The 12,124-nt window shown below is 45.7% G+C and overlaps 1 protein-coding gene across 1 annotated transcript; it reads left to right on the top strand.

The window, feature by feature from the left end:
• Nucleotides 1-6,979: 6,979 nt before the first annotated feature.
• On the top strand, nt 6,980-9,305 carry LOC144486868 (protein S100-Z-like). The gene is made up of 2 exons (XM_078204891.1): nt 6,980-8,243; nt 9,062-9,305. Exons 1-2 carry the CDS (start codon nt 8,088-8,090, stop codon nt 9,218-9,220), a joined length of 315 nt encoding a protein of 104 aa, XP_078061017.1. The 5' UTR covers nt 6,980-8,087; the 3' UTR covers nt 9,221-9,305.
• Nucleotides 9,306-12,124: the final 2,819 nt, after the last annotated feature.

Below are 12,124 nucleotides of genomic sequence, written 5' to 3'. Positions count from 1 at the left end.
GTGCCTCTGGTGGCACAGACTCTGTGCCAGTCTCAGCCTGGAGATTTCCTCCTCTCCCAACCTGCTTTATGAACGAGATTTTGGGAAGGGAGGAATGTCGGAATGACGAGTGGTCCCGTGATGATGCGGCAGCTGAAAGGGTCCTGAGTCAGGCGTGCAGGAGGGTCCCCCTGGGGCACGGCCAGAGTGGAAATGTTTAAGAGCCACTCAGAGTATTTAATAAACTATTCTCGTTATAAATCCTTGGCCACCAGTCGTTGGAACCCAGCGTGTGAACATGTTGTCCGCGGTTGCAGAATGACACAGGGACTTCCCGGCATCAACTGCTCCTGTTGGATGAAAACATTGCGGATAATTGGGCAAAGTTTGATTGGCGTATCTCCGGTGGTCCCGGTTTATTGGACAAATCCAAACAGGTTCAAGCTTGGATCCTTCCTAAATCTAACAGCCCCAAGGGCTTGGAGAAGCTTGAGTCTTGTGATATTTAAAAGGATTGGTGACCATCAAGCTTAGGAAATAAACAAACCATTTATTGTAATGAATGAACTATGTACAGAGTGCAAGAAATATTCTGCCGAGACTTAGACTCCAGTCAGGGACTGACTGGAAAACCCATGCTCGGCCCCAGATTTCATGGATTTCAGCCCGATTGGCCAATCAGGTCATATGATGCCCCAAAGCCTCACCCCTAAAAGGGGCTCATTACCACATCCCTCCCCCCTTAAGTCCCTGGCTACCAAATGCAAACAAAAGTCCTATAAGGTCGCCCCTCATTCTTCTGAATTCCAATGAGTATAGCCCCAGTCTATTCAATCCTCATAAGCCAACCCTCTCAACTCCGGAATCAACCCAGGTCCCTCTGCACAGCAGTATGCTGCAATTTTTTACCATTTAATTAATAGCCCATTTTGCTGTTATTCCTACCAAAATGGATGACCTCACATTTACCAACATTGTACTCCATCTGCCAGATCCTCGCCCACTCACTTAGACTATCTATATCCCTTTGCAGACTTTCAGCGTCCTCTACACACTTTGCTCTGCCACCCATCTGAGTGCCATCTGTGAATTTTGACACACTACACTTGGTCCCCAACTCCAAATCATCTCTGTAAATCGTAAACAATTGTGGTCCCAACACTGATCCCTGAGGCACACCACTAGTCTCTGATCGCCAACCAGAAAAACACCCATTTACCCCCACTCTTTGCTTTCTGTTAATTAACCAATCCTCTATTTCTGTTAACACTGTAATCCTGTCTCTTGCCACTTCACCGCCCCCCTCACTGCTCTCCTGTCCACCTTCACCACCTCCCCCCCCCCCCTGCTCTCCTGTCCACATGTCCGTCCTGGGCCTTTTGCAATGTTCCAGTGAAGCCCAACGCAAACTGAAGGAACAGCACCTCATCTTCCCATTGGTCACTTTACAGACTTCCGGCCTGAACATTGAGTTCAATAACTTCAGAGCCTGAACTTTTCCTCCACCTTCGTCCCAGTTCATTTCAGTAAGTGTGGTAAAAGAGGTGGAGGAGTAGCATTGTTAATCAAGGATAGCTTAACATAGAACATAGAACATTACAGCGCAGTACAGGCCCTTCGGCCCTCGATGTTGCGCCGACCAGTGGTACCAATCTAAAGCCCCTCTAATCTACACTATTCCAATATCATCCATATGTTTATCCAATAACCACTTGAACGCTCTCAACGTTGACGAGTCCACCACTGCTGCAGGCAGGGCATTCCACGCCCTTACTACTCTCTGAGTAAAGAACCTACCTCTAACATCTGTCCTATATCACCCCTCAATTTAAAGCTATGTCCCCACGTGCTAGCCATCACCATCCAAGGAAAAAGGCTCTCACTATCCACCCTATCTAATCCTCTGATCATCTTGTATGCCTCTATTAAGTCACCTCTTAACCTTCTTCACTCTAACGAAAACAACCTCAAGCCCCTCAGCCTTTCCTCATACGATTTTCCCACCATGCCAGGCAACATCCTGGTAAATCTCCTCTGCACCATTTCCAACACTTCCACATCTTTCCTATTATACGGCGACCAGAACTGTACGCAATACTCCAAATGCGGCCGCACCAGTCAAAGAGGTGGAGGAGTAGCATTGTTAATCAAGGATAGTTTAACGGCTGCGGAAAGGCACTTCGAGGGGGATCTGCCTACTGAGGTAATATGGGCTGAAGTTGGAAATAGGAAAGGAGCGGTCACGTTGTTAGGAGTTTACTATAGGCCCCCAAATAGTAATAGAGATGTGGAGGAAGAAATTGCTAAGCAGATTATGGATATGTGTGGGGGTCACAGGGTAGTTGTCATGGGGGACTTTAACTTTCCAAATATTGATTGGAAGCTTTGTAGGTCGAATAGTTTGGAGGGGGCAGTTTTTGTACAGTGTGTGCAGGAGGGTTTCCTGTCACAATATGTGGATGGGCCGACAAGAGGTGAGGCCACATTGGATTTGGTACTGGGAAGTGAACCGGGCCAAGTGTTAGATTTGGTTGTGGGAGAGCACTTTGGAGATAGTGACCACAATTCGGTGTCTTTTGTTACTGCAATGGAGAGGGATAGGGCCATACGGCAGGGCAAGGTTTATAATTGGGGGAGAGGTAATTATGGTGCAATTAGGCAAGAATTAGGGGGCATAAGATGGGAACATAAACTGTCAGGGGAAAGGCACTAATGAAAAGTGGAACTTTTTCAAGGAACAAATACTGTGTGTCCTTGATAGGTATGTCCTTGTCAGGCAGGGAGGAAATGGCCGAGTGAGGGAACCATGGTTCACAAAAGAAGTGGAATGTCTTGCAAAAAGGAAGAGGGAAGATTATGTAGGGATGAGGAAACAAGGTTCAGATGGCTCAATTGAGGGTTACAAGTTAGCAAGGAATGAGCTGAAAAAGGGGCATAGGAGAGCTAGGAGGGGGCATGAGAAGTCCTTGGCGGGTCGGATCAAGGAATACCCCAAGGTTTTTTACTCTTATGTGAGGAATAAAAGAATGACCAGGGTGAGGTTAGGGCCGGTCAAGGACAGTAGTGGGAACTTGTGTATGGAGTCAGTAGAGATAGGAGAGGTGATGAATGAATACTTTTCTTCAGTGTTCACCAAGGAGAGGGGCCATGTTTTTGAGGAATTGAAAGTGTTACAGGGTAATAGGCTGGAGGAAGTAGATGTTCGGGGGGAGGATGTAATAGCAGTTTTGAATAAACTGAAGGTCGATAAGTCCCCTGGGCCTGATGAAATATATCCTAGGATTCTTTGGGAGACAAGGGATGAGATTGCATAGCCTTTGGCTTTGATCTTTGGATCCTCACTGTCCACGGGGATGGTGCCAGAGGACTGGAGAGTGGCGAATGTTGTTCCTCTGTTTAAGAAAGGGAATAGAAATGAGCCTGGTAATTATAGGCCAGTTAGTCTTACTTCGGTGGTTGGTAAGTTGATGGAAAAGGTCCTTAGGCATGGGATTTACGACCATTTAGAAAGATGCGGATTAATCCGGGATAGTCAGCACGGATTCGTGAAGGGCAAGTCGTGCCTCACAAATTTGATAGAATTTTTTGAGGAGGTAACTAAGTGTGTTGATGAAGGTAGGGCAGTTGATGTCATATACATGGATTTTAGTAAGGCGTTTGATAAGGTCTCTCATGGTCGGCTTATGAAGCAAGTGAGGAGGTGTGGGATAGAGGGAAAGTTGGCCGATTGGATAGGTAACTGGCTATCTGATCGAAGACAGAGGGTGGTGGTGGATGGAAAATTTTCGGACTGGAGGCAGGTTGCTAGCGGAGTGCCACAGGGATCAGTGCTTGGTCCTCTGCTCTTTGTGATTTTTATTAATGACTTAGAGGAGGGGGCTGAAGGGTGGATCAGTAAATTTGCTGATGACACCAAGATTGGTGGAGTAGTGGATGAGGTGGAGGGCTGTTGTAGGCTGCAAAGAGACATAGATAGGATGCAAAGCTGGGCTGAAAAATGGCAGATGGAGTTTAACCCTGATGAATGTGAGGTGATTCATTTTGGCCGGACTAATTTAAATGTGGATTACAGGGTTAAAGGTAGGGTTCTGAAGACTGTGGAGGAACAGAGAGATCTTGGGGTCCATATCCACAGATCTCTGAAGGTTGCCACTCAAGTGGATAGAGCTGTGAAGAAGGCCTATAGTGTGTTGGCTTTTATTAATCATAGAAATCATAGAAACCCTAAAGTACAGAAAGAGGCCATTCGGCCCATCGAGTCTGCACCGATCACAATTCCACCCAGGCCCTACCCCCACATCCCTACATATTTACCCACTAATCCTTCTAACCTATGCATCTCAGGACACTAAGGGGCAATTTCAGCATGGCCAATTAACCTAACCCGCACATCTTTGGACTGTGGGAGGAAACCGGAGCACCCGGAGGAAACCCACGCAGACACGAGGAGAATGTGCAAACTCCACACAGACAGTGACCCAAGCCAGGAATTAACAGGGGGTTGGAGTTTAGGAGCCGTGGGGTTGTGCTGCAACTGTACGGGACCTTGGTGGGACCACATTTGGAATATTGTGTGCAGTTCTGGTCACCTCACTATAAGAAGGATGTGGAAGCGCTGGAAAGAGTGCAGAGGAGATTTGCCGGGATGCTGCCTGGTTTGGAGGGTAGGTCTTGTGAGGAAGGGTTGAGGGAGCTGGGGCTGTTCTCTCTGGAGCGGAGGAGGTTGAGGGGAGACTTAATGGAGGTTTATAAAATGATGAAGGGGATAGATAGAGTGAATGTTCAAAGACTATTTCCTCGGGTGGATGGAGCTATTACAAGGGGGTATAACTATATAGGGTTCATGGTGGGAGATATAGGAAGGATGTCCGAGGTAGGTTCTTTACGCAGAGATTGGTTGGGGTGTGGAATGGACTGCCTGCAGTGATAGTGGTGTCAGACACTTTAGAAACATTTAAGCGGTTATTGGATAGGCACATGGAGCACACCAGGATGATAGGGAGTGGAATAGCTTGATCTTGGTTTCAGATAAAGCTCGGCACAACATCGATGGCCGAAGGGCCTGTTCTGTGCTGTACTGTTCTATGTTCTATTTCCATTTATTTCATTTCATTTCATCTCATTCATCCATTTTATCATCCTTCTTTCTCACTGCCATTTTTCCACTTCTCTATTCCTGCCCTCCTCCTTTCCAGCCCCTCCCTCCCTTCAGGGCAACTGCCACATTCCTCAGGCAGTCCTTTAACGATCTGTGCCTCTGTTCTGCCATTCACACATTCTGATCACTTAATGGACACTCTTAGCACCATCTCAGCCTCCTGTTTCCTCATTTACATTCCCTTTGCCCCATTCCACCCACCCCCCCAACCCCAACAGTATCAATCTCTGCTGATTTTCTTTGCTCTCAGCTGTGACGAAGGGTCATCCAGACTCAGAACCTTGGCTCAATTCTCTCCCCACAGATGCTGCTGAGATTTTCCAGCATTTTTCTGTTTTTGATGCAGGCAACATTCCTCTTTTTTCTCAGATGAATACTTTCCTCTCTTCCAATGGAGAAGAACTGTTTTTAATACAATCTTTATTTACAATCCCTTCTCTGCAACCTCAAATATCTGACTTTACAGCTTCACACACTCTTGAAGCTCGATAGTTCTTTTATATCTTGCTCTGTCGCATTCGGGGAAAGCTGTAATCCTGGTCACTTATCTGCATTTGATTTACTTTTTGCAATTCTGGTCACAAAGAGAATTGACTCTCGTCTCTTCAACCAATGATTCATCCAACAACCATCCCAGCCAAAGGGTGGGGCAAATGGGTGTGGTGCAAAGGAAACTGCACCCCTCCCGAAACAGCCAATGGGACCTTGATGAGGGCGGGTCCTTCAGTTGTCGGCTTGTGATTGGGGAATGACAAATTAGGTAAACCAATGAGCTGTGTGGGGCAGGGAACACAGTGAGAAGTTTGACAACACCAGGTTAAAGTCTAACAGGTTTATTTGGTAGCAAAAGCCACACAAGCTTTCAGAGCCTTAAGTCCCTTCTTCAGGTGAGTGGGAATTCTGTTCACAAAGTGGGGCAGGGAACGCCAGGAGCTTTTTAACAAGTTCAGTTTCTGTTGTTTGGGAATGTTGGACTCCACACTCTGCAGTTTGGTAAGAGGCGAGTCTCAGGGAAATGTGTGGAAAGATATAATTGTGTGAGATTTAAACTGAAGGGGAACTTTTAGAATGTTTGAAAAGTAGCTGACTTTTTTCAATAGAACTTTTCTTTCTCTGGGTTTTCTGTGAGTTTTAAAATGGTGTTTCTGTTTTACTGGAATGTGAAGTTTGCTGCGTCTTACTTAATTCCTGTTGGTTTAAAATAATTGCAGTTGGTGCCACTCCCTTGTTAAACTGTGAAGTGAGTTTTGCACAATGAAAATTTGTCATGTCTTTGTGTGTTTGCATCACTCGCACTTTCCAACTCTGCACCTCTCATTCTGCAGCAGATTGGGAAAGAAGAATATAAAATGGAGAATGTTACTAACAGTCCATGAATCTGGGCATGGAGCCCAGAAAGGGATGGGCCCATTTTCACTATGATTCAGAACTGGAATCTTGTGGAATAAATTATCATGTGACTTGAGACAGAAATGCTTTGGACAAAAGGACAAAGCAAGACTGGAAATGATTCATTTGATGTGTCTCCCACATCCCTATCCCCCCCCCTACACTGCCACATGTAATACCTCATATCATTGGAATGTGGGTGGGGGTGTTTGCCTGGGTGCTGTTCACTAAATCAGAGTATCGAGTATAAAAGTTGGCGTGTTATGGTAAGGTTATATAATAAGAAGTCTCACAACACCAGGTTAATGTTCAACAGGTTTATTTGGTAGCAAATACCATAAGCTTTCGGAGCTTGCTGCTCCTTCGTCAGATGGAGTGGTCTCTGTTCTCCAACAGTGTGTTTAATGTTCCCACCAACCACATTATCTGTACCTTTTAAGACCTGGCTGGCTGTAGAGATTTGCATTCTAATTAGTATTCTGTAATGTGATTTCTGTGTCTGAGCACTGTTGGAGAACAGAGACCACTCCATCTGACGAAGGAGCAGCGCTCCGAAAGCTTATGGTATTTGCTACCAAATAAACCTGTTGGACTTTAACCTGGTGTTGTGAGACTTCTTACTGTGCTTACCCCGGTCCAACGCCGGCATCTCCACATCAAGGTTATATAAGGCATTGGTGAGGCCGAATTTGGAGTATTGTGTACAGTTTTGGTCACCTAGTTACAGGAAGGATGTAAATAAGGTTGAAAGAGTGCAGAGAAGGTTCACAAGGATGTTGCCGGGACTTGAGAAGCTGAGTTACAGAGAGAGATTGAATAGGTTGGGACTTTATTCCCTGGAGCGTAGAAGAATGAGGGGAGATTTGATAGAGGTGTATCAGATTTTGATGGGTATAGATAGAGTGAATGCAAGCAGGCTTTTTCCACTGAGGCTAGGGGAGAAAAAAACCAGAAGGCATGGGTTAAGGGTGAAAGGAGAAAAGTTTAAAGGGAATATTAGGTGGGGCTTCTTCAGGCAGAGAGTGGTGGGAGTGTGGAATGAGCTGCTGGATAAAGTGGTAAATGTGGGGTCACTTTTAACATTTAAGAAAAACTTGGATGGGTTCATGGATGAGAGGGGTGTGGAGGGATATGGTCCAAGTGCAGGTCAGTGGGACTTGGCATAAAATGGTTCGGCACAGACAAGAAGGGCCAAAAGGCCTGTTTCTGAGCTGTAATTTTCTATGGTTCTATGTCCAGCATCTGACACTGGTGTCTGACACACCTCAAATGTAAAGTTCAAATAAGAGCTGTTAAGTTCCCTCTGGTTGCTGGGATTGTGCTGTTTGTGTCCTGAATCGCTGTGTGTCATTCAGATGACTCCATCTGACGAAGGGAGTTTGTCCACTCCATCTGACGAAGGGGCAGCGCTCCGAAAGCTTATGGTATTTGCTTCCAAATAAACCTGTTGGACTTTAACCTGGTGTTGTGAGACTTCTTACTGTCATTCAAATGGACATTCCAGTTTAACTCTTTGCTAACTGCGCCTCTTTAGTTTACAGATTGATTCTCCAGTCTCATCATGGGTTCCCCACTTTCTGAGTTGGAAACTAGTATGAAATCAATGATGTTGGTTTTCCACAAATATGCCGGCACGGATGAGAACCAAAGCAAGCTTACACTCAGCAGAAATGAAGCGAAGCAGCTGTTGGTTAAAGAACTTTCCAACTTCATGAAGGTATGTGATGGTGTAATGATACCTCGGACAATAACTCCCAGCATTGAGAACCTACAAGCCTGGCTGGCTGGGGTGGAAAGCTAAATGTCTCACAAGCTGAGGGTGGGGGGGAGGAGTGGGTGCTGCAGTGGTATGGTTCAGCACAAGGCTTGGCGGGGTGGGGGGAGAGGTTTGTCATGTAAACCCTTTGAGCTTGTCTTGTAATAAAAATAGAAAATGCTGGAACTACTCAGCAAGTCTGGCAGTGTCTGTGGAGAAGTTTAACAACAGCAGGTTAAAGTCCAACAGTTTGTGGTGAACCATTGTTGGTTCCCACCAGGAGTGCTGAGCCATGGTCTGGCCAGTACTATGAGTCTGTAGATATGTTACTGTTGGGGTTAGGGTTGGGCTGTTCTACCTGTTAATATAGTCCTCTAGTACACCCCAGTTGGCTCCATCTCCTGGGAGAGGTATAAAGGTCACTGCTCTGCCTGGTGACCCTTTAGTCTGGGATTGTATATTGTATATAGTAGCTCCATTATTGTTGGCAATAAAAGCCTTTATTTCCCGGGTACATCCTGCCTCCCGTGTGATTTATCGTGCATCAAGGTTTATTCAGCGTGTGTGGAGACAGAAACAGTTAACGAGCAGGACCTCCTGGCTCCACGATCAGCTGGGGTGGGGCTGGGCAATCCCGCTGCACCTTTTTTGGAGTTTGGCTTCCATTGTTCTGTCCCAGGTTTGTTGCTGTGCCAATTCTCCCCCCCGCTGCTCACTGTTAGTGAATGATAGAATGTTTTGAAGGCTGCACACTCTTATCAACTGTTCTGTTCCCGCAGACACCGACCGATCCCAAAGCCATGAAAGATATCCTGGATTCGATGGACATTGATGGCAATCAAGAGATGGATTTTCAAGAGTTTATTGTCATGGTATCTTCGATCACCATCCTGTGTAATGACTATCTCGTTCACTGCCTTCAAAAGAAGGGCAAGTAAAGGGATTGAAAATGTTGGCGCCATCCTGCTCTGATTACAAAATGTATACATTGAAATAAAAAAAGGTTCAAAGACCAAATATTGATCATGTTCTGTTTTGATCTTTTCTTCACTCTCCCTTTTGGAATCTGACAGGGGGGAGGGGGGAAGCTGGGGTGAGGGTCTTTTGGGGTTTGACTCCACAACAACTTTGTCTCGACGGAGGTCAAAGGGGCTTTGACTTCCCATCGTATTTGGGTGGAATGTCAGGAATTCCCAAACTGTCCAGAGTCACAGGGTTATAGCAGGAAAGCAGGAGACTCCCGTATTGTCCTGTGCAAATGGAGCCAATTTTGAGGATTGGATTAGCGATGACTGCCCCTCCCGCCGTCCGCACCAGGCTCAGATTGGGGGGAGGGGGGAGGGATATAAATATAAATTTTGAAATTGAGATGTGGGTCACTGCCAGACCATTTGAGAGGACACACCCACCAGGTATAGAGTGGCTCATTACTGACCTCCTGTTTCAGAGACATTGGTCTGGGATTCCTGTTCACTGTGGGTGGGAATGCTGAGAGAGGTGGAAAATCCGACGGGAGTCTCCGAATGGCCTTCACACCAGCGGGATTTCCCGATGCCATTGACGTAATGGAGGTCAGAAAAGGAATGAACCTCATTACCATACATTAACATATCATTAACGCATTTCCCTGCTGTATCATCACCCATGATTCGATTGCCCTTCCTGCCAATGGTGCCACCTTTATGGTTATCAGGACTAGGTGAGGAGAACCTGCTGAGGGCGCACGGGTAAGTACAGCCCCCAGGGTGGAGAGGGAGGTGCCCGGACAGTGGCCCTGCACTGGCCCCCTAGCACTGCCCCCTGTAGCAGTCAGAGACAGGGACAGCCCACATCTCTGGCACTCGGAAGGCAGCTGGAGATCAGCCACTGGTTCAGTGCGTGTCAGATAATAGAGTTGTTAATAATAGAAATAAAATACTGCAGATGCTGGAAATCTGGATTAAAAACAGAAAATGTGGGAGGAAGGACAATGGACGCAAATAACAGAGTTGAAGCCACCGGCACCATAAGAAACAGGAATAGGCCATTCGGCCCCTCAAACTTGCTCCACCATTCAATAGGATCATGGCTAATCCGATATTCATGTCCCTTTTCCCATAACCCTCGATTTCTTCATTATCAGAAATCTATCAATCTCAACCTTAAATATACACAAGGACTCTGCCCCACAGCTCACTGCGGCAAGGAGTTCCAAACACAACTGTCAGAGAGAGGAAATTCCTCCACATCTCCGTATTAAATTGGTGCCCCTTCATTCTGAGACTCTGCCCTCTGGTTCTAGACTCTCCCATGAGGGGAAACTTCCTCTCAGCATTTACCCTGTCAAAGCCCCTTAAGATTCTGATATGTTTCAATGAGATCACCTCGCATTCTGCTAAATTCCAATGAGACCCAACCTGTTTAACCTTTCCCCGTAAGACAATCCCTCCATACTGGGGATCATCCCAGTGAACCTTCTCTGAACTGCCTCCAATGAAATAATATCTTTCCTTAAATAAGGGATCAAAACAGCTCTCAGTTCTCCAGATGTGGTCTCACCAGCACCTTGTTTCGCTGCAGCAAAACTTCCCGACTCTTTTACTCCAACCCCCTTGAAATAAGGGCCAACATTCCATTAGCCTTCCTGATTACCTGCTGTGCCTGTGTGCCAGCTTTCTGTGTTTCGTACACAGGTACCTCCAAGTCCGCATTGTGTTGCAGCTTTCTGCAGCTTTTTTCCATTTAAATAACATTCTGTTCTTTTGTTCTTCCTTCCAAAATGAACAACTTCACATTTTCCCACATTATACCCCATTTGCCAACTTTTTGCTCACTTATTGAACCGATCAATATCTCTGTAAACTGTTTGTATCTCTCTCACAACTTGCCTTTCCACCTATTTTTCTGTCTTCTACAAACTTGGCTACAGTAAATTCACTTCCTTCCTCCAAGTCATCAATATATATTATAAACAGTTGCAATCCCAGCACTGATCCCTGTGGAACTCCACAGGTTACAGGTCGCCGACCTGGGAGAGAACCCTGTATCCCACTTGCTGTTTCCTGTCCATTTGCCAACTCTCTCTCCGTGCCAATAAAATACCCCAACATCATGGGCTCTTATCTGATGACTTAACCTTTTGTGAGGTACCTTGTTGAATGCTTTCTGGAAGTCCAAATACAACACATCTACTGATTCCCCTCTCTCCACTCTGGTTGGGACTCCCTCGTAAAACTCTAATAACTTACTCAGACACGATTTCCCTTTCATGAACCATGCTGATTCTGCTTGATTAGATTATGATTTTCCAAATGTGCTGTTCTTACTGCCTTAATAATTAATTCCAACATTTTTCCAGCAATAGATGTTAGGCTAATTGGCCGATAGTTATCCACTTTTTGCCCCTCTCCCTTTTTGAATACGAGTGTCACATTGGCAGTTTTCCAATCCTCCGGTACTTCTCCAGAATCGAAGGATTTTTGGAAAATGACAACCACTGCACTCACTATCTCTGTTAATACTTCTTTTAGGATCCGAGGATGCAAGCCATCTGGGCCAGGGGACTTAGTTGCTTTTAGCCCCATTCGTTTGTCTAATTCTCCAGGGATGGTGATGGTATTTTATTCCTCTCCGTATTTTTGAGTATTAATGGAATGTTCGAAGTATCTTCCACTGTGAAGACTGAATGCAAAATATCTGTTTAGCTCCTCCGCCATTTCCTTGTTCCCCATAACTCTCTCCCCAGATTCATTCTCTATGGGTCCTCTGTTCACTTTGAACACTCTCTTTGTTTTTAGATATGAAAGAAGCTCTTATTGTCAGTATTTATATTCCTCACTAGTTTATCCTCATAGTTTATTTTC

This window comes from Mustelus asterias, unplaced genomic scaffold (assembly GCF_964213995.1).
Source record: "Mustelus asterias unplaced genomic scaffold, sMusAst1.hap1.1 HAP1_SCAFFOLD_495, whole genome shotgun sequence".
NCBI lineage: Eukaryota > Metazoa > Chordata > Chondrichthyes > Carcharhiniformes > Triakidae > Mustelus > Mustelus asterias.
This window is presented reverse-complemented; position numbering and strand designations above follow the sequence as displayed.

Bases quoted from the DNA above. Each gene is read 5' to 3' on its own strand.
- LOC144486868 (XM_078204891.1), top strand. From the start codon at position 8,088: ATGGGTTCCCCACTTTCTGAGTTGGAAACTAGTATGAAATCAATGATG. The intron at 8,244-9,061 runs GTATGTGATGGT...CTGTTCCCGCAG, and splicing joins AACTTTCCAACTTCATGAAG to ACACCGACCGATCCCAAAGC.